The 24,207-nt window shown below is 41.8% G+C and overlaps 2 protein-coding genes and 3 long non-coding RNA genes across 9 annotated transcripts in view; 3 read left to right on the forward strand and 2 right to left on the reverse strand.

Moving 5' to 3' along the window:
• Nucleotides 1-6,147: 6,147 nt before the first annotated feature.
• On the reverse strand, nucleotides 6,148-7,067 carry LOC116656412. The gene is made up of 3 exons (XR_004311374.2): nucleotides 6,930-7,067; nucleotides 6,464-6,871; nucleotides 6,148-6,406 (listed from the first exon to the last, which is right to left on the reverse strand). It is a non-coding gene; the product is annotated as an uncharacterized LOC116656412 (long non-coding RNA).
• Nucleotides 7,068-7,942: 875 nt separating this feature from the next.
• LOC26515273 lies at nucleotides 7,943-8,709 on the forward strand. The gene is made up of 2 exons (XM_032455979.2): nucleotides 7,943-8,514; nucleotides 8,568-8,709. The coding sequence occupies exons 1-2, from the start codon at nucleotides 8,221-8,223 to the stop codon at nucleotides 8,694-8,696; spliced, it is 423 nt and encodes a 140-aa protein (XP_032311870.1). The 5' UTR covers nucleotides 7,943-8,220; the 3' UTR covers nucleotides 8,697-8,709.
• A 1,736-nt stretch (nucleotides 8,710-10,445) lies between these two features.
• On the forward strand, nucleotides 10,446-11,459 carry LOC26515255. The gene is made up of 2 exons (XR_001408550.3): nucleotides 10,446-11,168; nucleotides 11,220-11,459. It is a non-coding gene; the product is annotated as an uncharacterized LOC26515255 (long non-coding RNA).
• Nucleotides 11,460-14,182: 2,723 nt separating this feature from the next.
• On the forward strand, nucleotides 14,183-14,968 carry LOC26514563. The gene is made up of 2 exons (XR_001408552.3): nucleotides 14,183-14,438; nucleotides 14,497-14,968. It is a non-coding gene; the product is annotated as an uncharacterized LOC26514563 (long non-coding RNA).
• The window catches only part of LOC6502935 (nascent polypeptide-associated complex subunit alpha, muscle-specific form), a 56,465-nt gene continuing 47,171 nt past the window's right edge, over nucleotides 14,914-24,207 (reverse strand). For 3 of the 5 annotated variants that reach the window (XM_044716924.1, XM_044716921.1, XM_044716923.1), the window contains exons 5-9: nucleotides 20,683-21,654; nucleotides 18,206-20,577; nucleotides 17,986-18,145; nucleotides 17,753-17,921; nucleotides 14,914-17,692 (exon numbers count right to left, since the gene is read on the reverse strand). In XM_044716924.1, coding sequence (XP_044572859.1) covers nucleotides 17,467-17,692; nucleotides 17,753-17,921; nucleotides 17,986-18,145; nucleotides 18,206-20,577; nucleotides 20,683-21,654 — 3,899 coding nt within the window. In that variant the 3' untranslated portion in view covers nucleotides 14,914-17,466. Of the gene's footprint in view, nucleotides 17,693-17,752; nucleotides 17,922-17,985; nucleotides 18,146-18,205; nucleotides 20,578-20,682; nucleotides 21,655-23,195; nucleotides 23,986-24,207 lie in introns of all 5 variants that reach the window. The other 2 variants (XM_044716926.1, XM_044716925.1) reach the window with 1 other exon arrangement.

Raw genomic sequence — 24,207 nt, forward strand, 5'->3', positions numbered from 1 at the left:
GGCATCCAGACATAAACATAGACATAAACCATTCACACGCCTTTATCGACGACAGTAGACGTAAACATCAAACCCCTTTTGCTCCAAATTCATAAACAAGTGCCCATCCTGGGAACCTACATGTCAGCATAAAACTCTGACCAATCAAAACTATTCAACCAAAGTCCATCTATGCTGCCAGCGTCGCTGTCACCGATAAAAGCTATAGTTATAAGAAAATTGAATTTGTAAAATCAGTTTATAATCAACGATCAATCCAATAGGATATCTTTATAACTCATTCTTGAATTTAATAATAAAATTTATAAAATAAAAATCCTAATTTTTATTTTTTTATTTTAAATCGGGAATTAAAACATATAATTGGCGCAGTCGGTAGGATACAATTATCCTCGCGTGTTTTAAGTATCGAACTAAATACATCGCGAATTTATTGTATCCGCAAAACGAATCTATAAACATTTCTAAACATTAGTGAAATCACGAATGAGGATTTCTAGTGTGAAGTGCAACAAACATTACATAAAAAAATTTTAATACCAGGGAACTCAGCATTAGTCAAATCACGAATGAGGATTTCTAATGTCTATTTGAAATAAACAAATAAAATAAAATTATTAACATAATCAAGACAATTTAAAAAATAAAAAACATATATATACCAAATTAAATAAATAAACTTTAAAATGCAATCTGAACAAGCATCCACATCAGCTGCAGCAAGGCACATCCTGTCTGACAGCAATATGAATCATTTCTTCATGCAACTAAAACAAATTGACAAATTTGATGGTGATACAATGTATTTAGCACTATTTATAAAAAGTGTTGATAACTTGATTACCCAATACAAAACAACATCGCAGTTTACGTTGGGCCGTCGATGCGATCAGTCGTGTGTCTCTTCCAAATCAAACTTCTAAGCGAGGCAAACTCAAGTGGCAAATATTCTAACTTACATACAGTTCTATAATTAGATTTTTTATCAGTTAGTGCACCAGCAGTGACAATCTTCTTGCTTACACTAGAAGCTTAAAACGAACAATGCGCGATCCACCAGACATATGGAAGGAAAAACCTTCTCCAACTAGCAAATTCCTAATCATATCAAGAACCGATGATTCAACCTTTAAAGGAGTCTCACCTTTCAACATAAAAAAAGTTATAGATATAACATGCGGAGGCGTAGTCGTCAGTTGTAGGAAACTACGTGACGGAAACCTTCTCCTACAAACGAAAGACAATAGACAAGCCGAAAAACTCCTAAAACTAACAACCATATTGGACATACCCGTAGCAGTTTCAGAACACAGAACCCTGAACTACTCAAAGGGTATAATATACTCAAATGATCTGCGAGGAATTGATGAAGAAGAGATCCTTGAAAACCTAAAAAGCCAAAAAGTGTCAGCCGTAAGAAAAATTATGAAGACCTTCACAGTAGAGCCGACAGAAACTGGACTTATAACTCTAACATTTGACAAGCTAGACCTCCCCGATCACATTTACATAGGATATGAAAGGGTCCAAGTTCGGCCTTATATACCATCCCCAATCCGTTGCAACAACTGCCTACGGCTAGGTCACCTCCAAAAATTCTGTAAGAACACAGAGACCTGCTTTATGTGCAGCCAACCTTACGTGGACCTTGCTGCATCAACTGCACTGAAAAAAAGATGCCGGATAATAAACACCATCCCAGAGACAGAAATTGCCCAGTATTTCTTTCCCATAAGGAAGTGCAAGCCATCAAAACCCTCCAAAAAGTGGACAACAGAACGGCCTGGTCAATCTACAGGAAGAGACACCATCATGATGGGTCTCTATACGCATCGGTTGCAAGCTCAATGCAGCACAACACCTCCCAACAACAAAGATTGACACAGAACACGCCCCCGACAACAGCATCAACCTCTCACCACCCACCATCATCAGAAGACACTGGCAGACCCATTACACTAGTTTACACCAAAAATGAACCTCCATAAAAAAGTGTTTTTTATAGTAATTTGGGGTCGGAGAACACGAAAATGACATCCGTTTATTTTTCTTAAGAACCGTTTTTGAGATATTTTTGAAAATCGTGTTTTTGAGGTCCTTTTTCAGTTTTTTGGTAATATCTCATGAAAAAAACTGTTTACAAACAAAAAAAGGATATTGATTGACAGGTATTGAAGTAACGTTTACGTGGATATATAATATGTGCAGATTGAATCAAATCTCTGTAATGCACAAGCGAACAAAGTACAAAAATAGTGTCATTTTCGACCAATTTTGAAAATTTCAATTTTTTCGACCATCATCGACCGTCATTTTCGACCAATTTTGAAAATTTCAATTTTTCAATTGGTCGAAAATGACACTATTTTTGTACTTTGTTCGCTTGTGCATTACAGAGATTTGATTCAATCTGCACATATTATATATCCACGTAAACGTTACTTCAATACCTGTCAATCAATATCCTTTTTTTGTTTGTAAACAGTTTTTTTCATGAGATATTACCAAAAAACTGAAAAAGGACCTCAAAAACACGATTTTCAAAAATATCTCAAAAACGGTTCTTAAGAAAAATAAACGGATGTCATTTTCGTGTTCTCCGACCCCAAATTACTATAAAAAACACTTTTTTATGGAGGTTCATTTTTGGTGTAAACTAGTGTAATGGGTCTGCCAGTGTCTTCTGATGATGGTGGGTGGTGAGAGGTTGATGCTGTTGTCGGGGGCGTGTTCTGTGTCAATCTTTGTTGTTGGGAGGTGTTGTGCTGCATTGAGCTTGCAACCGATGCGTATAGAGACCCATCATGATGGTGTCTCTTCCTGTAGATTGACCAGGCCGTTCTGTTGTCCACTTTTTGGAGGGTTTTGATGGCTTGCACTTCCTTATGGGAAAGAAATACTGGGCAATTTCTGTCTCTGGGATGGTGTTTATTATCCGGCATCTTTTTTTCAGTGCAGTTGATGCAGCAAGGTCCACGTAAGGTTGGCTGCACATAAAGCAGGTCTCTGTGTTCTTACAGAATTTTTGGAGGTGACCTAGCCGTAGGCAGTTGTTGCAACGGATTGGGGATGGTATATAAGGCCGAACTTGGACCCTTTCATATCCTATGTAAATGTGATCGGGGAGGTCTAGCTTGTCAAATGTTAGAGTTATAAGTCCAGTTTCTGTCGGCTCTACTGTGAAGGTCTTCATAATTTTTCTTACGGCTGACACTTTTTGGCTTTTTAGGTTTTCAAGGATCTCTTCTTCATCAATTCCTCGCAGATCATTTGAGTATATTATACCCTTTGAGTAGTTCAGGGTTCTGTGTTCTGAAACTGCTACGGGTATGTCCAATATGGTTGTTAGTTTTAGGAGTTTTTCGGCTTGTCTATTGTCTTTCGTTTGTAGGAGAAGGTTTCCGTCACGTAGTTTCCTACAACTGACGACTACGCCTCCGCATGTTATATCTATAACTTTTTTTATGTTGAAAGGTGAGACTCCTTTAAAGGTTGAATCATCGGTTCTTGATATGATTAGGAATTTGCTAGTTGGAGAAGGTTTTTCCTTCCATATGTCTGGTGGATCGCGCATTGTTCGTTTTAAGCTTCTAGTGTAAGCAAGAAGATTGTCACTGCTGGTGCACTAACTGATAAAAAATCTAATTATAGAACTGTATGTAAGTTAGAATATTTGCCACTTGAGTTTGCCTCGCTTAGAAGTTTGATTTGGAAGAGACACACGACTGATCGCATCGACGGCCCAACGTAAACTGCGATGTTGTTTTGTATTGGGTAATCAAGTTATCAACACTTTTTATAAATAGTGCTAAATACATTGTATCACCATCAAATTTGTCAATTTGTTTTAGTTGCATGAAGAAATGATTCATATTGCTGTCAGACAGGATGTGCCTTGCTGCAGCTGATGTGGATGCTTGTTCAGATTGCATTTTAAAGTTTATTTATTTAATTTGGTATATATATGTTTTTTATTTTTTAAATTGTCTTGATTATGTTAATAATTTTATTTTATTTGTTTATTTCAAATAGACATTAGAAATCCTCATTCGTGATTTGACTAATGCTGAGTTCCCTGGTATTAAAATTTTTTTATGTAATGTTTGTTGCACTTCACACTAGAAATCCTCATTCGTGATTTCACTAATGTTTAGAAATGTTTATAGATTCGTTTTGCGGATACAATAAATTCGCGATGTATTTAGTTCGATACTTAAAACACGCGAGGATAATTGTATCCTACCGACTGCGCCAATTATATGTTTTAATTCCCGATTTAAAATAAAAAAATAAAAATTAGGATTTTTATTTTATAAATTTTATTATTAAATTCAAGAATGAGTTATAAAGATATCCTATTGGATTGATCGTTGATTATAAACTGATTTTACAAATTCAATTTTCTTATAACTATAGCTTTTATCGGTGACAGCGACGCTGGCAGCATAGATGGACTTTGGTTGAATAGTTTTGATTGGTCAGAGTTTTATGCTGACATGTAGGTTCCCAGGATGGGCACTTGTTTATGAATTTGGAGCAAAAGGGTTTTGATGTTTACGTCTACTGTCGTCGATAAAGGCGTGTGAATGGTTTATGTCTATGTTTATGTCTGGATGCCAATGATAATGCTATGGGAAAGGGTTTGTGTCTAGCCTATTTGAATTATTCCCACAGTAGGCTCTGGAATGTTGTTTATATATGATTTGATAGGTATGGCAGGGTATACTGGTTTTATGGAGGTTTCGTTATCTAGGGTATTTGCAGATACATTAAGTGTATCTGTGGATACACTACTTATACAATTATACAACTAACATAATTTTATAGTACAATTACCTTTGGAACCAGAAGCTGAGTCCCGTTGGTAACTGAGTCCCGCCCTATGCCCCGTCTTGCCGCCTCTATTAGCCAGACAGGAGGACAAAGTGGTACACCCAATGGTGGCCCTGAAATATGGAACTCTTCGGGTAGTGTCAGTCCCAGTCTCATACGGTATGAGTCATACCGTCTTATCTCCCGCTTCACAATTCCAATCCATTGGCTTAACATTTTGATTTTCAGCCATTCTATTACTATTTTCGCAGTGTGTTTGGGGACATTATATAGTCGAAAAGCAAATTGATGTTTGGGATACGCGCATTTTCCGATAAATCCGGGCAGATTGGTGTCCAAAATATTTAAATAGGCTTCTTCATGCATTACGCCATCTATATGGATTAATTTTCCCGCGTTTCACCACGAAAATTAACCGCAAATCATAACACTAGAGGTCAGCGATTTTAATTCTCAACATATTTTACAAGTATTTGTAGTTTTGTACCAAATTTCAAGTTGCAACTCAAGTCGTATGGGCGGTAATATATTTCTAAATTTTATTGAATTCCATAACACTAATTTTGACATAATTTGTATGGTTAGTGCCAACTTTAACCTTTTCTGAAAGCAGGAAACTGCATATGTTAGGTTAGGACCCTCACAAGGCAACTATCCGTATAGTCTCGTCCAAGAAGTGCCAACCCGTTGGAACAGCGCCTTCAACTTGATCCAAAGATTTTAGCATCTTAAAAATTAAATTTCATCAGTTTTCCAGAATACCAGAAATTGATCTGCTGAATTATATGTATTTTGAAAAGATACAACGCAGCAGTATATTTCTAAATAAAGAGGCCACAATTTTGTTAATTATATTGGTAACATGCGAACTATACTATATTAGATGGGACAAAATTCCGCCGAAGTTGCAAACGCCATAAGGGGTTCAGATGAGTTCTCTTTGAAAAATAGAGTTTAAACGCGCTTTTCTGCGTTCAGAGTGCCTCTTAATTCTACGGAGGCAATGGAGGCTTTAGAGTAATTCACTTTATGTCCGAAGATCTTAGTGGAATCAAAAGAAGCTCAACAGAGCGAGGTGGAGCTATTGTCTCATGTTGGATACGTTCAGGAGAAGTGCCAGCCCCGAGTAAAAAATAAGGGTGTTGATACATGGATGACACTTCAGCAGAGCAGGTTAGATTATTTCTGACAGAAGGACCTCTTTAGAACCAAAACATGAAAATATTTTACTTCTGCTCGAAAGAGCAAAGAAACTATTTAATAATTTAAAAAAAATTTAATTAAAAGAAACACTTACAAGAAAAAACTTAATTTCCTTTAAAAAATTAACAAGTTTATGATTAAATAAATTATGATTATGATTTGGTATTTTACAGATAGTATCGATACTAATAGTCTACTTTTACTGTGCTACCTTAGACCTGGGCGGAGGTGGAATGGGAACTCTCAAAAAAAAGAACTCCTGCGGATCTAACTTTAAAGTTTTGGCAACAGGAAGCAGCCAAAAGCAGCATGCTCTGGTTAGGAAAACCCATATTAAAATTACTACAATTTTTATTTCCAGTAGCAATTCCTTTAAAAAGAAACACATTTCAGAAATAGACGAAAAGGAAATGAAGTAAAGATTTACCAAAAGATTACAACAAGTGTTTTGCTCTTGACACTGGTAGTGGTTCTACATTTCAATCCACCTTTTATGACATATAGAGATCGTGTTTGCATAGATCTAATGGGTACTGACCACTTCGATCCGTTGGTGTGCTTACAGACTGCAGTCCTGCGGTTAAGCTTCTCAGATATGGCGCCTTGCCTCGTCATGAGCAATCAGAAAAGGTCGAAGGTCTTCCACTACGCAATCCCCAAATAAGGCAAACGGACTTTCCATCCAGTCTCCAGTCGTCATTGCTGCCTTGAAGACATATCACCGAACTGCATGCAAGGTCTCAGCGGAGGTTGGACGTAGATCGAGTGATGAATTATGACACTACGAGGGGGTAAACTGCTAAGTCATTTCCTGTGTAGGAAATCTTGCTTCAACCTAACAGATGACTAAATTTAAGGTTTTTGTTTTACGACGAAATGATGTTCTTACACACCGCCACCGCTTATGCTCTACCATTCCACTTTAAACTCCAGAAATCCTTGATCCCAGAAGGATGAGCTCCAAACTGTGTAAGGGTCTGTTTAACGTATTCAGCATTGTGAGGTAATTGTATTATGTTAGTTGCATAAATGTGTATATATACTTGTATTGTAGCTACTTTAAGAAGGCCTACTTGGACCGAAATTTTGTTCAGCCTTGTATTCAACATCAACATTATGACTTTTGAACTGAATTTCATGGAATGAGTAGGCCTTGAAATAAAGTTCGAAATATTTGGTATAAAAGAGGGTTTCTGTTCCTCCGAGAATCAGTTTCTGCCTGCCTTCAAGGCAGTGAGGTTCTCACTTTAATCGTTTTATTTAATTTTGTTTTTTATTATTTTCCCTTTGATTTCTTGAGTAATAAAGGAAATCTTTTGCGCTTTCAAATAATTTCATGCTGAATTCTTCCTACTGATTTTTTTATATTTTATTTTATTTTATTTACAATTCATGCATTTGATCAGTTCCACTGCAGTGGGAAAAAAAGAAACTGCAGATGAGATACGACGGCTGCTGTTACTCGAAAACTACAATACAGTCTTCGAGTAACAGCAGTCAGTCGAATCTCTTCTCCGGTTTCTTCTTTTTTTTTGTTGCAGTGGAACCTAATTCCCTCACGCTTTGGCTTCTCGTGGTTCTTATTTTAATTTTAAAGTTTATTTTTGAATAACTATTTTTTACTTTTTTTTTTATTTCAATGGACTATAATTACCTCGGGCTTTGGTATACTTTAGAACGTTATTTAATTTTTCCACCTATTTTATTTTTTGATTTATTCGATTTTTTATTTAGAGCGCAGTGGGCTCTACTTACGACGCATATGATGCTCTGGTTTAATTATTTTATCAATATTTTTATTATAAACTTTAATGGCAAATGTGATAGTAGGAATTAATGATAATTCCTTGTTTACTTTGTTTTTAATTTTTATTATACACGTCCTTGTGTCCTTTACTTAATCTTATTAATTTAATTTTTTAATTTATAGTCATTTTTTTTCAACATTCTATTCTTTTCGGTAAAATGCAATTGTCTCTTATGGCTTTAAAAAAACCGTTTCGTTTTATTATTTCTTTATTCTAAAATATTTTATATTTTTCTGCTCAAGGAGCAGATGCTTCAAGATGAGGTATTCTGGGGACTAATCTACCAAGTCGGAGGGCAAGTCCACAGAATCTATGGTGGAGGCAGAGCACCTGATGTCATCTGGTGGAGATTCCCTGATCGCCACACCGCCTCGATATGTCTGATTGGTCCAATTCCAGGAGGACGGAGGTGTCTTTGAGCAGAGATTCGTCCAGTTGGGTGGCCTCCTCCAGGATAACGGCCATCACACCGAAGGGCGCCGAAAATACAGGCGCTGAGCTGGCGGAAGGGAGCTGCCAAGGTGTGCAGCTGCATCCTGGCCAGGGAGGGACTCGTCCACCTCTATACCAAGCGCTGCAGCTGGAGGAGCAGGCGCAGCTGGCCATGCCAGTGGTTGGCATCGAAATTAAGGGTTTTCTGGAGCTGCTTGGGGAGGAAAGTTTAAATTTCGTTAGTTACTTGAATTACGGATGACAGTGCCAGAAACTCACCTTAAAGATCAGTTGCAGGCCCTTCAGTTCCACCACAATGCCCCTGAACTCGGCCAGAGCTTGCTCCTGGCTGACAAAGTTGGCCACCATCAGGGCGGCTCTTTCGCGGGTCTTCAGGTCATGGAAGCGGCAGATCTTTAGCGGGAAAGGAACAAACTCGCCCAGCTGGAAGGAAGTGCACAAAAGGATATATCAGACGAATGGAAATGAATCTTTAAAGGGAGTACTAGGTTATACAACAATTTAGATGTCCTTTAGCCTAAGCTCTATGCTATTATAACCAAAAGAATAAATGTTCCCATAAGTCTTAAATGAAGTTTATTTTTTTCTGGTAAAGATGTACTTGACCATCATCTCTCCAGGGAGAGAGTCTAGCTACAACATCGAAGATCTTAAGATAAATATAATTTAAGGATTTAGCATGGTCGCTGATATAAATAGGCTAGTATATAAGCTAGTAAATTTCAAGATTGAATAAATATTAATGTTGATTGGAGAGAGATACATATTCATTAGATGGGAGTGGTGCCGTCTTCTAGGTCAGTGTCAATGGATAATTCTTTATAACACTTTTAACAAAAGGAAGGTAGTTCTTTCCTAAAAATAAAATCATGCGCATCATGTCGAATCTTAACGTTATCTTGAGAAGAAATAGTATAATTTTCAAGAGATGTCTTTGATTGAAACTCTTGTATTGTTCTGATGGCTTGTTCCATATTTTCATGTGATGGGACCTTAATATATTTTTGATCTAATTGAAATAGCCTTCGTGGTTTTTGTTTATTTTAAAGAATTTGTGTGAGTTACATACATATTTGCTTCTTAGTGGAGACTGTTATTTCTGCAATATCGCCTTGATTATATATTTTTATTTTCTTATTGAAATCAGTAGATTATACCATGTTTTAATTTTGGATTTAAGGGAAAACTCGAAATAATTTCATTGAATTTATTATTGTTAGTTAAACAAGATTTTCTTCAATTAAATAGGAGTTTTTATTTAAATTGGAGTAATTTTATAATAATTTAATCAAAAAGTCATGGCTATCTAAAACTGTTTCTGTGTATTTATTGCAGGTTCTTGTACTTGTGCTGGGTCCATGCTCCTTCATAACATTATTCTTGGTCAAGTTGACTCGATACTTTTACTCGAAAAAATACTTTTCTCTGTTCCAAACAGGTCAACCAGGTCCTTCCGACCCCTTTGTTTACCAATTTGCAGATCTAATTTTGCGGATCATGATCCTTTTCGCGTTATCTGTAAAAATTATAACCAATTGTCACATTTATTTTTGCCTGAATTATCCCAAGATGTAATAAAATCTAAATTGATTGTTTTTCTATTAGAATAATTTGCCTAACTCGTAATTATAATTAATTTTAATAATTGTATAATAACAGTTAATTGTTACATTCAATAAATAAATAAATAAAACTGTGGGTGATGGAACCCATGTTTGTTCTGGACTTTGTTTTTAGGGGACCCTAAAGGATATGGAGAGGGTGAAATTATGCATGGAGATTTTTTTCTGTTGGCCTGTGTTATTATAGATACTTTAGTTTTACTGAATTACCCAGACCAACACGAAATTTCCTTTTTGAAGACTCGTTTCTCATAGACTTTAGAATATTAATTCGAATTATTATAATCGGCAGACTTAAATATATAAGATTCTACTTCCCTAAGGCACACGTATTCTTGTGGTTATTATCTATCTTTTGGTTTTATCTATTTACACTTAGATCATTATTTATTAGCCCCAGACTATACGTTTGACCTATGAATATGAATATTATGCATTTTTCAAGGCTGTTTTAAGATAGTTTTTATATTCTTTTGGCAGCTATGGGATAAAGATTGGGGTCAAGTGAAATATTGCATAAGGGGATCAGTTTAACACAAATGGGATCCGTAGAAGTCTACACTGTCTATCTTTTAAAACATATTATCATTAGGATCATTAAAAGTCTCATTTAATTATTAATAAAATCCAAATATATGGTCTAATACCGGAACCCAACTAGCAATCGGTCCTAAACAAGGCAGGCTTTTCATAACTCAAAAATACTTAAATCGACAAAGGAGCTATTGGAATAAATGTCACATTTCAGAGCCTACAAGCCTGTGTTTTAGTTCTGATTCCCTTTCAGTCATTCGGAGAAAAGTCTCCAACGGAACAAGTACTCGTCTCAGGCATTCTGGGGGTGCCCGTGGGGCCCCCCCTGAGTTCCTGCCCCCCCCTGAGTCCACGCCCATCATCCAGACCACTGTTGAGTCCTCCTCCCCCACTACCATCAGATTCGAAGGGAACCCCCATAGCTGCGCAGTCCGAGAAAAAGGTCTACCACTTCGCAATTCTCAAATAACGCGAATTGATGATCTGGTATTGCTCGCATGTCCAGGTCCTCGGCAGTCAGATCGCTACTGCTACTTCGAAGCCATACCGCCGGTCTTCAAGCAAGGTCACAGCATAGGGTGGGTGCGTATCGAGTGTCCACTTCTTCGCACAACAACAGTCTAGGTGAAAATGTGTACGGGTTTTTGGATGTTGATGTGCATTGAAGTCTAGCATTGGAATTATGCTATGCATGCGCTATAGAGACAATATTTACGTAAGAAAACTTTTTTAACGGAAAACATTATAAATTTAAGAATTTTTATAGGAGAAGTGATGTAAACCGCTTGGCAATAACGTCCCTGCCATCATATTGTATGCCTGAGAAGGGAAGATGATATCCACCCACTTTACTATACAATTGCAAGACGCCACGAATTAATATTTTTTTAAGAATGGTATGGATTGTATCCCCGTTTGCTCTAATCTGTCTAAGGGTCTGTTTCATATACATGTGTATTCAGCATTAACACTTATTAAAACGTTTTTAATTCTTCCTTAAAAATTACTTCTCATTATATTATTAAATACAATAAATATTAAATACAGTTGGTATTAAATACAATAGGGTATATAGCATAAGGGCTTATAAAAGGCTCTGATAATGCCATTAACCCTTGAATGCAAAGGACACTTGGTTCCGGCAACTGGTGCCTAAAGAGTTTGGGGAACTGGGCCTGTTGAAGGAGCATTGCTATTAATACTCAATCTCAGCACTTTTGACTCTTTAAGTTTTGACGTTGACATCTATATATAATAGTAATGATATATATCTTAATTTGTTAATTTAATAAATTATTTTTCATTTTTGTTCCTTAAGAGACGCTTAAGGATTGAAAAAGTAAAGCGAAATTTTTCGCAACCAAAGGCGATGAGGTGCAACATTTTGAAGGCACAATTTTGGCTTCTATAACTTCCTTTTTTAAGACTGAAATGTTCATAATTTCAATAATTTGATTGACGCTTGTTTTTAAAATAATGAATTAATGAACATTTTCATCCATCAGTATATAATTGTCTACCACATTTCTTGCTGAATACAAGCTTTTGAGGGAATTTTCGGGGTTATTTTGCTTTTCTACATTTTTTTTATGTATGGAAGAGAAGAGTTATCTAAGAGTACAAGGTTTTCGCAATAAGTTGTAAAACTTTTTATAATTTTTTTTTACGATCCATATATATAAAATTAACTCTTTCTGTCTCTAAAGCATCACTTTTTGTTCAAAACTCCCCCGACATTGTCATTTCTTTTTGCGGTTTTACGTTCAAATAGACGTTTAAATAAATAGATAAACTTTTAAATAAACCAATATTTATTGTTTCTGATTTCTCACAGGAATTGCGAGCTCTAGTCTGTCCATAACCGAGAAACATAAAGATCGAGACAACATACGCCATAAGTCCACCATTTTGTAAAAATGGCATATGTGCGCCATTTTGTAAAATAACATATGTATATATATATATCCTGCCCCCACTCCTATATCCTCCTGTGAAAAAAGAGCTGGTTCCCGCTGAAACGTGAGGGTTCAACAGAGCGACAAGTTATATTTCAGGGTGATATTTCATAGCCGAGCGGTAGAGTTCAAATCTGGTGTGCTGAGGGCGATAGTAATCAAGCTCGAGACATTCACAATTTTAAATGTGGATTCCAGGGACGGTAATAATTACAATTTTTAAAATGTAACTCGCTTTAAATGAAAAAAAAATTAAAAAATAATTCTAGTTTTTCCAAATCTATAAAAAAAATATTAATTTTTCAATTTAAAAAAAAAAAAATCAAAAACAGGTTATTTTTCAAATTTAACTTATAAATTGATAACTCATAAACAGATAACTCTGCCAATTTTTATTATAGAAGTTAAAACAGAGGTAAAAAATAAAATAAATAAAAATATAAAAGTTGGAAAAGTTTAAGTTATTTTTTAAATTTGAACCAACTGGGATCAAATCCAAGCTCCTTCTAACAAAAAATAGATGTTTTACGTAAATTTATTTATATATTAAAATAAAACAAATAAATAAATAAGTAATAAAAAAGTTACGTTAATAATTTTGTTTGTCTTTAAGACATCACACTATCGCACACGTCTATAATTGCTTAGATAAAAATATATAAAATGCTTATAAATAAGAGAAAGACTTGCTTCCTTATTTTTATCTCTTCTTCCTGACCTAGAACATACATAGGAATGTTTCCTTCAATGCCTTACGAAAATCTGGACAAAATTAGAAGGCTTTGCAAAGGTTTAAAAAAATTGTTAAAGTATTAAGGAAATAAGCAGAACATTCAGAAGAAAGTCTACCATGGTAATACAGACCCTAGCCGTGGTGTTCGAGAACCATGTATTCTCATAAAAAAAATAAATAGAAAATATATAAAGAGAATAAATAAATCAAAAAATGAATAACGAAGAAAATGTTGCTCAATAATGTCAATACTTCTTTTAGGAGAACACAAACGACTCGGGAAGTAAGGAAAAGTTAAGAACGAGTGCCCATCATGCAGTTTGTGGCGGAAGCTAGTAGCGACCAACTTTTCATCAATTTAAATTTAAATAAATTGTTTAAATAAAATTCTTTTTAAAATAAAAGCGTGAAGGAATCATGGTACATTGAAACAAAAAAAAAGAAGAAACTATAAATGTACGCAAGGACTGCTGTTACTCAGAGACCACTGTATATAACTCTTAAGTAAAAAAAAATTAAAATAAAAAAGTATTTTTTAATGATATGTGTATATCAGAATATATCAGAAACCACACTTTTACGAAAATAAAATTGGGGAGTAAATTAAAATAAGAACCACGAGAAGCCAAAGCGTGAGGGAATTAGGTTCCACTGCAACAAAAAAAAGAAGGAACCGGAGAAGAGATTCGACTAACTGCTGTTACTCGAAGACTGTATTGTAGTTTTCGAGTAACAGCAGCCGCCGTATCTCATCTGCATTTTCTTTTTTCCCACTGCAGTGGAACTGATCAAATGCATGAATTATAAATGAAATAAAATAAAATATAAGAAAATCAGTAGGAAGAATTCAGCATGAAATTATTTGAAAGCGCAAAAGATTTCCTTTATTACTCAAGAAATTAAAGGGAAAATAATAAAAACCAAAATTAAATAAAACGATTAAAGTGAGAACCTCACTGCCTTGAAGGCAGGCAGAAACTGATTCTCGGAGGAACAGAAACCCTCTTTTATAGCAAATATTTCGAACTTACTTTCAAGGCCTACCCATTCAATGAAATTCAGTTCAAAAGTCATAATGTTGATGTTGAATACAAGGCTGAACAAAATTTCGGTCCAAGTAGGCCTTCTTAAAGTAGCTACAATACAAGTATATATACACATTTATGCAACTAACATAATACAATTACCTCACAATGCTGAATACGGTAAACAGACCCTTACACAGTTTGGAGCTCATCCTTCTGGGATCAAGGATTTCTGGAGTTTAAAGTGGAATGGTAGAGCATAAGCGGAGCCGGTGTGTAAGAACATCATTTCTTCTTAAAACAAAAACCTTAAATTTAGTCATCTGTTAGGTTGAAGCAAGATTTCCTACACAGGAAAAGACTTAGCAGTTTACCCCCTCGTAGTGTCATAATTTTTCGGCTCGTCCGGAGGAATCATCACTCGATCTACGTCCAACCTCCGCTGAGATCTGCATGCAGTTCGGTGATATGTCATGTTCGGTGATATAAGGCAGCAATGACGACTGAAGACTGGATGGAAAGTCCGTTTGCCTTATTTGGGAATTGCGTAGTGGAAGACCTTCGACCTTTTCTGATTGTTCCCGACGAGGTAAGGCGCCATATCTGAGAAGCTCAACCCCAGGACTGCAGTCGGTAAGCGCACCAAAGGATCCCTGTGGTCGATACCCATTAGATCTATGTCCCAAGATCTATATATCCCATTAAAGCTAGATAGAAACAGTGTCGAGAGTAAAACACTTTGCTCTGTAATCTGCCAAAAAATACATTTATTTGTCTAGTAATAAACAAAATTTATATTGGATTTGTTTTGTTGATCTCGGTTCTGTTCTTGATGTCCTGTTCGTTCATCATTTTTGTTATTCTGCTCCTGGTTCTTACTTTACGGGTTTGTTCTTTAGTTTATTTTTGTTTATTTCTGAAATGTGTTTCTGTTTGGAGGAGTTGGTACTGTACTGGGAATACAAATTATGGGAAACAGACAACTATCAACTACGTGGATGTGACTCTGCTGGGGGACCGAGGCTACAGGGGTTGGGACTGGAACTGAATCTCCTCTAGGAGCTGCAATATAAGGGTTCAACAGTGGGTTCTCCTGAATCCTGAAAGCGGTCCTCGATTCTGATCGATCGAAGAGGCATTGGTGTGGTTCCGGTTAGGGGGGCCTGACTGTACTGACTGTTGCGTTCTGTGGCGCCATTTATAATACAAATCGGTCTGAAGGGGGGGCTCTGCTGTGCTCCTTCGAGCTTCCTTTAGAAATATATATATGTGTATATGCTTTTGTGTACGTGAGGGTGTCCCTGCGAGCGTCCTCCAGGACACACCGACTCCTATGTATATGTCTATGTATATATGTATGGTGTATATATATAAGTCGTACAAATATAATGTTTGTTGGTAATTTAGGCTACACTTTGTTGCTTCTTGATTTTTCACTAATTGAATTATTCGTCCTTCGTCCTGCCAGCTTCCTAGGTATACATATGTACGTATTAATGGATCCTTGTTGGACTGTGTATGTGTGTGTGTATGTGTGTGTGTGTGAGAGTGTGTGTGTAAAGGGGTGTACTGTATCATATGTATGGCTATGCTCCCTATATATGTTTCTTATATACGATTTCTATCCTTTGCACATTCTATTCCAAGCGCCGATCGTTTCCGGTTTCCTGTTTCCTCTAGCTCTCTAAACTGCCACGCCTACACTGGCCTACCAAGCCTCCTCCCTTCTGCTGCCTCTAATATTTTATACTCTCCCCTAAAAAATAAAAATCATGCGGGTTTGGTTTAAAAAAATAATACAGTAATTTATATTTATATATTTTTATAAAATTATACACGAGTGCATAGGTGTGTGTTTGTGGTGGTGTGGGTGCGGGTGTGGGTGTGGGGGTTCAGGGGAGGGGGTGTGCATAAATAAGTTTCTTAAATTGGTTTAAGGTTTTATTCTTCCGTGTGTATTTGGTATAAAACAAACTATACTCCGACTTAGCAACTAAAAACGCTAGGCTTTACAACTAAACTAAATGATAGGCTCTGCAAAAAAAACGCTGTCTACTTTTAGGGATAAGGATGTTTAGTTTTTAGATCTAAATATATATGTTTATATTTAAAGTGTGACTTGTTTCTTCTTTGTTGTTTCTCTTCTAAAGAATTGTTTTTATTTCTGTCAGCAAACAAATGAATAAAAAATAAACGGAAATTTCAAATTTCACAAAAAATCAAACACAAAAAATCAAAATACAAAAAATACAAATTAAAAATAGAAGATTGTTAGAAAATTGTGTGTTTCTCTCGGTCGCTTACAAAAACTAACAACAACGAAAAAAAAGTGATTATATTTAACCAACAGCGCCTAGAAATGTCAAGTCTTCCGGTTCGTCTTCCGGTCTTCCAATCTTCCGTCTTCCGCCTTGTGGAGTCTGAAATCTCATCTCGTTGAATATCCTGGCTGTCTGTGCGCAAAGTGTGAGTTCTTCCTCGCCTGAGCATCAGTAAGGTATTTGTGGAAATAATTCTAACAAAAAAACGGAGCAAGGGAATTTCGAATTTTCGAATTTTGAGTAATTTTGAGTCGCTGAGAAAGCCAGGAGATGCCAGGAATCGGGATATATGTATATAGTCTTGCGGGAGGAGTATCGCTCAATACTGAAGAACTGGAAATGGTTGTGGAATCTACTCGGCACCTCCCCGGCGGACAACTCTGCACAGATTGCCGACTAACTCTTCATAATAATGATAATAAATACATACAGCTTACAACAAAGGTATGTGTGTGTGTGTGGGGGGGTGTGTCTGGGTCTGGGTCTGGGTCTGGGTCTGGGAGTTGGAATAAATAAATTATTTAAGAAGTACAAAGTATTCAATGCTATCTCCTAGCAGTTGCGTGCGTGTCCTTCGTCCTCTCCTACCTCCATCCCTCCCTTCCTGCGTCAAAAGCTTCTGCCTACAATTCTTGGTCGTGTTTCATGTTGTGTTTGTTGGTCCTCCCAGGACACCGATCTCTGCCGCATACAAACGACAGTTGGTTAGGAACAACGACTGCAGGTGCAGAGTCCGGTGCCTCCTGGCAAGGACTCGCTCAAAAAAAAAACGTCCCCTCATATCTTTAACAATACTGTAGACTGTAGACTGTAGCCTGATCAAAAAAACAAAAAAAAACATGCCAGGACTCTCCTCCGGGCCACCGCAACTGCAGCGCGAATTTAGTCTAATGTCCCTACGCATCTACGCCTCCAGGACACTCGCGTCCTGCTCCACTCCCGCCGCCTTCGCCCGGGCGGCCCAGCCGAGGGCCTTGCGCTAGCTGTAGTTGGACACGAGTCCGTTCTTCTGGGGCAGCTTCAGGAGGCGTCGCGTCCGGAACTCGTACGCCCGGCGGCAGAACATGACCAGCTCGGGATTGGTGTGGTCCGGCACCGTGCGCACCGGATAGCAAGGGGCTGTCGTGGTAGTGGTGCTGGGTCGCCGGGGCACTATGCTCACGTCCTCGACGTCCTCCTCGGCGGCGCGCAGGCGGCGACGGTATCTGCAAAGGATTTCAGAGATTAGGAGATTGCCGGAGGAACCTTAACCTGACCTGACTCACCTGCAGTACTCGCTGAAGGTCAGCACGTAGCACTTGTCCTCGATGCAGGCCACCGAGTTGTGGTCCCGGTGCCGGGAGGCGTAGACCTCGTCCGGGCAGTCGTTGCGCTGCCTTCCCTGATCCGTGTGCTCCGGACGGTAGTACCACAGCAGCGACATCATCATCTCGCCTGGAAGGAGGTCGGGATTTCAATAAAATACAGGGTTTTATGGAAAGGACAATGGAACACCCACCATCCTCGTGATTCTCCCACAAGTGCGCCACCTTGGCCACGTAGGGAAGCTCGTTGTCCTCGTTGGCCTTCAGCAGGACACAGTCCCGGGTGCGGATGATGTCGCCCTCGCGATGTCGCATGGCCGGATAGCAGGTGCGCAGCACCAAAGGATCATCGCTCTGCAGGAATCAGGATTAATAAATAAAGGAAGGAAACCCTAAAAAGGACACCCCACTCACATTGAGAAAGACTGCTCCCTGGAAGGGCTTACCCGCCCACATCCACCCGTTGTTCCACTTGGGCACCACATTGGCCTTCGTGGCCGGCGGCTGGGTCTCGTCCAGCTCGTAGCTGACGCCGCCGGCCCGCTGCTTCTGCCGCTTCCGGTTGCCGAACTTGCTGCGGGACCGCGTCCGTTTCGTCGCCGCCGGGTTGTGCCGCGCGGGTGGCGGCACTTGCTGACTGGGCATTCGGAACTTGGGCTGCTCCTCCTCGGAATGTTGCTGGCCGCCAGCGGCAGTGCCGTCCTCCGCGACCACTGCGGGGGCGGGTGCGGTGGCGGTGGCCTCGGCCACCTTCTGGGCCTGCAGGTCCGCCGTCTGGTACTCGTTGTTGTTCGTCTCCTGGGCGGGCGATCCCGATTCTGGGAGTACTCCTGCCGCCTCTGGACCCTCATCTTCCTCGGCACTCGTCTTTCTGCCCTTCCCTTTCCCCTTCGCCTTGGTGGCCTTGGCGGCAGGCTGCTTGCGGGGCTTCTTCGCCGCCGGCGGAGCTGCCGCCTCCGCCACTGGCTTCTTGGTCTCCGACTTGGACCGCTTCTCGCCGGCCGTCGGCTGGTGGGCGGCCACCAAGGAAGTGGGCGTGACATAGGCCGCCGCCGCTGCTGCTGCCGCGGTGGCTGCCGCCGTGGCCGCCTGATTGCGACTGCTGTGGTTCAGCTCCGGGTCGCTGAAGTAGCCCCGGCTGTGGGCCGTGTCCAGGAGGTGGAGGGCGGCGATCTCCTGCTTGCGAGGGCGCGCCCTCTTGGGCGAGGCACTGGGCGTGGTCTGCGGCTCCTCGGCGGCGGAGTCCAGCGGCTTGATGACCTCCTCCGGGACGGGGGCCGGCTCCGGGGCGTTCGCCACCGCCTCGCGCTCCAGCCGGCGCCGCTGTTGCTGCTGCAGGCGGAGGCGCTGCTGGCGCTGGACGAGAAGCTGCTGGCGCCGCTTGGCGTACTTGGCCGGAGCGCGGCCGTGGCGGCGCACGAACTTCCGCCCGGGACACAGGTAGTTCTTCGGCTCGGCCTGCTTGATGAGGCTCTTGTAGCTTTGGTGTTTGGTGGCCTTCTTGGCGGCGCCGCCGGCCAAGGCCGAGGCGGACGTGGAGGCCATAAGGTTGAGGCGTTTCTTGCCGCCGCCACTGCTAGATGCACTGGCTGCCACCGCGGGCGCCAGCACCGCCTCCTCCTCCTCCTGATCCATGGGCGCCGGCTCCTGGTCCTCCTCCAGTCTCACCTCCGGCTGCTCCTCCTTTTTTTGATTTGGTTCCTGCTCTACTTTGGCCACAGCCCCGTTTCTCTCCTTCTCCTTCTGCTTCTCTGGCGCCGGCGCCGTCGCCTGCTCCAGGTCCTGCTCCTGCTCCTGCTCCGGCTCCGTCTTGATGGTGGGCTTCAGGTCCGGCAGTTGACTGATATGTGTGCCAGTGGCCTGGGCCGGCGCCTCGCCGTCCTGCTCGATTTTGATTTTGGTCTCTGCTTTGATTTCCGCTTTAAGTACAAAAGGCAACTCTGGTGCGGGTGCGTCCGTTCCCGTCCCGGTCTCCGTCACTGCGGTGGCCAGCTTGGGCTGCTGCTGCTGCTGTTGCTGCTGGGCGGCATACACCATTTCCCGGGCCATGCTCTTCCCGATCCTGGCCTTGCGCGGCACAGCGCCCGCTCCTACTGTCGCTGGCGGCAGAACTCCCCCAGGAGGCGGCGTCGTGCTGCAGGTCAAGTCGTAGGCCTCTATGACCGGCTGGCCCCCCGCCCGGCAGCCCTTCTCCAGAAGCAGCTCAAGCTCCCCCTCTTGCTCCTGCTCCTCCAGCAGCAGCTTCTCATCACTGGCGCCGCAGTAGCTCTCCGGCGGCGTGGGCGGCGGCATCACGTGCGCCTCGTACTGCATCTTGGTCGTCACCTGCTCCTTGAGCTCCGTCTTGACCAGCATCTGGCACTGGGTGCCCGTGGTGGCGGTGGTGGCCGCGCTGTTCGTGTTGGTAGCGGCTGTGGCCCGTGTCCTGGTCGTCGTCTCGCTGATGTTGCTCGTGTGGCAGCTTGGGTCGCTGCCCGGGGTGGTGTTGGTGTTGGGGTTGGGGTTGGGGTTGGGGTGGTTGGTGGCATTTTTAACTGGGCCTCTACTGGTGGGCAACGCTGTCGCCGTTGTGGTCGCGGCACTGCTGCCGGCAGCCGGGGTGGTGCTGCGGCTGCTGCTACTGCTGTTGCAGGTGCTGCTGCTGGTGGCACTCAGCAACATGTTGCTCGTCTGGCTTGTGCTGCTGCTGCTGCTGCTGCTGCTGATGTTGCTACCAATATGAGGCCCAGTATGGACGTTTTTTGGACACGATTGAGGCATTGGGCAAGGACACTGCGGCGGATACTCTGAAAGGACAACAACGGTTACAAAAGGATCATGACAAGACAAGTTCAGACATCCTGGACTGGAGGGCACCCCCTGCCCCGCCCGGGAACCATACTTTTCCTTACCCATGTACGGTGCCTGCAGGCCGCGCGGATAGCACTGGCCCCCGGCGGCTCCTCCCCCCGGACTGTAGCCGGCGTAGTAGCTGGGCGGACCCGGGTAGTGCTCGAGGTGCTGCTGCTGGTGCTGCTGCGGCTGCTGCGGGTGCGGATGGGCCGGCACTAGTTGGCTGCCGGCTGGGACACCAGCTGCCGCGGCTGCTGCGGCGGCTGCGGCTGCTGCTGCGGCGGCTGCTGCCGCTGCGCCCGAACTGCTGCTGCTGCTGCCGCTGCCGGCGGGCGGCGGTTGGGCCGAGGCGGATACCGCTCCGACGGCCGAGGGCGGCGGCGGGGGCTGCTGGGACTGCTGCTGCTGCTCGTAGAGCTCTGGCGGCGGCGGCGGGCCGGCGTGCTGGTAGTACGGATAGCGACGATAGGCGCCCGGAGGCGGGGGCGGACCCGGCGGCGGATGGGCGCCCGGGTGGCCGGCGTGCGAGGGGTGGGCGGGCGGACCTGGCGGCGGGCCCGGCTGGTAGACCTTGCTGGAGAAGTACGGCTGGTAGGTGGGCGGCGAGTAGCACATGACATCGCCCGGATACGGCGCGTAGTAGTTTGGCGGATAGGCCGTCGTGTAGTGCATCTGGGCCGCGTGCATCGACCGCGAGTAGGGCACGCCCGGGTGGGCGGCGGCTGCCGCAGCAGCGGCCGCCACGGCGCTGGCCGGGTACGGTTGTGGCTGCGGCGGATGCGGCGCCTGGCTCTGCGGATTCTGCGACTGGGAGTGGGCGTGCGAGTGGGCGGCTGGGTCGACGGCTGCAGCGGCAGCGGCTGCTGCTGCTGCTTCGGCTGCCGCCTGCTGTTGCAGCTGCGTGGGCGATCCGGCGGCCGAGGAGGCGACACTGGCGCCCTCCTCCTCCTGCAGCTTCTTCACCTGCGCGGGGGGCGGGGGAGCGGCGATCACGTGCGGCGATATCAGCGGTCCAGCCGGCTGATAGTAGCCTGTAATGGAAATTGAATATTTTAGTAGGGAATTATTTTTTAATTTTATTATGATTTTTTTTTCATTTTTATAATTTAGTTTAGAAAGCCATCGATTTTTTACATATATATTTTTTTTATTTTTTAATGAAAATGATGATTTTTGGGGATAATATTTAATAGACACATAAGGGAAATATTCATAATTTCAGTTAAAAATAAATAAAAAATTAATTATTTTAGGGAATTTTTAGTCTAAATTTTATACTTAAAAGTATAAGCTTATATTTGGAAGGATTTTTGTTTTATTTTAGCCAACAATTGCTCCTCTAGGATGGAGATGCCTCTTTTTAATTACATTTTTGAAATGAATGCGAAAATGAACACCAAAATTAAATTAAATGAGTTAAAGTGAACAGTTTTGAAATGAATATGATGAAATAGAAGGTAAAATTGAATAATTTTGAAGATGAATCCCTTAATACAAATTTTTTGATATTAATCCTTGAAAAATTAGCATTTTGAAAACAAGTATGAAAATGAAAACACTAAAAATGAATATATTTTTCAACAGTCGTAATATTTATGAAAAATAACAGTAATAATAATTTTACAAAAAAAGATCAAGTAAACCATATTTTTTGTTCATTTTCCAAATGAACTCATTTGCGATGAACACTTTGAAACTTTGAATGTTAAAATTAAAACTTGAAAGTGAATAGAAAAATTATCACTTTGAAAATGAGTTTAAAATAAATGTAAAATCTTAGAGCAGTTTTTAAATTTATAGTTTTGAAAAGAAGGTAAAAGTGAACAAGTTTGTTTGTTCATTTCGAACTCATTCAAATGAACTTATTTAGGATGAACCCTTTGAAAATCAAAGTTAAAATGAACACTTCGAAGATTAATATGAAAACGAATGTAAAAAACCCCTTAAAAGTTTTAAAATGTAATAATTTAAACAGTTTTAGAATTAATATTTGTAAAAATAAAGTGAACATTTTTCAAAAGGAATGAAAGAGCAAACAAATTTTAAATTAAAAGCAAAAATGAACACTTAAAATAAAGTCATTTGCGATGAATACTTTAAACACGAATGTAAGAATAAAAAAAAATCCGTTTTTGCAGTTTTAAAATAAATATTTTAAAAAAGAATGTAAAAGTGAACAATTTCGAAAATGAATTGGAAAATGAATGCCAAAATGAACGGTTTGAAAATGAAGTTAGTTGCAAAGAAATGAATGTGCTTGCTTTGAGAAATCTTTTGTAGAACTTGGACTTCCGTGTTAGAGAGCTTCTACTGTGCGGCAAGTGCAAGGCAGCGCTCAATGCGACGTGAAGTGCGGCAACAAGGTACCGACATAAAGTGAAAGTTGGCCTGGCCGAAAAGCAGAAAACCAGTCGAACGGCTCCGCAATCTGTTGGCCAAAACAGCAGCTGGTCGTGCAACAATCCTACCGACCGGGCGCCCGACCGCCCGATCACCTGGCCTTCCCTCCCCCCAACAAGCCCTCCGTGGCACCCCTCCCCCACCACTTCCCGGCAGCTCCTTTGCTCTTTACCTCTTCCCAGCATGTGGGCCGCGTACAAAATGTCGCGAAAATGATGCGCCGCATGCTGTTGCAGGAACGTGAACGACTCGGCGATGTTGGCGGCCAGAACGGCGGCGGCTTCGTCGCTGGGCCCCGGTCCGGGGGGCGGCAGACCCTCCCCACCGCCCGCACCCAAGCCAGGCATCATGCCGGCGGCCGGCGACAGGGCGGAGCAGGCGGAGGCGGTCGAGTGGGTGGAGCGGTCGGTCTCGCAGGTACCGCTGCTGCTGGTGCTGCCGACGCTGGAGCAGCGCTGCTGGTGGTGGTGCTGCTGCTGATGTTGCAACTGTGGGTGGTGCAGCTGCTGAAGCTGATGCTGCGGCTGCGGCTGCGACTGCGGCGTGGAGATGTGAAGCGAGCGGAGCAGATCGCCGGACAGGGGCGGCAGCGTTGCGGTTTTGACGGCGTTGCTCTTTTTTGTGGTCTCTTTTAGGCGCATCTTCGTGTGTCCAAAAGATACAGAAGTATATATATGTTCCTGATCCTGATCCTGATCCTGATCCTAGTGGCGCTTTAGGTCGGCTTTGTATATGGTGTGTATATAGTGTTACATAATATATAGTATTTCTTGTATATAGGTATACTGTATACTGTATATGTATATGTATATGTCTTGTATATATATGTATATGTAAGTCAACAAGGAAGTTTCATTGTTAAGGCAACTCTTTTAATTATTAATTCATTATTTTTGTTATTTTCTTTATTTGATAACAGTTTTTCCGCTTTTCTCGCCTTCAGTATTTGTTCGAAAAGTTCTCTGCAATCACAAGATGGGGAGACATTCTTCAAAAACCATTCACAGGCACTAGGATTTTCGAGCTTCAGAGCCGCGCGTTTTACTAGCGATTTTGACGCGTTTTCGATGCGATTTAGGCGCGACATGCGAGCGATTTTTTCACTTTACTTTTAGTTTTTTTTTAACTTTAATTACTGTTTAATTTTAAAACCGGCATTTATTATATTTTTATTTTATTTACAG

Source organism: Drosophila ananassae, chromosome XL (assembly GCF_017639315.1).
Source record: "Drosophila ananassae strain 14024-0371.13 chromosome XL, ASM1763931v2, whole genome shotgun sequence".
In the NCBI taxonomy this organism is placed as follows: Eukaryota; Metazoa; Arthropoda; class Insecta; order Diptera; family Drosophilidae; genus Drosophila; species Drosophila ananassae.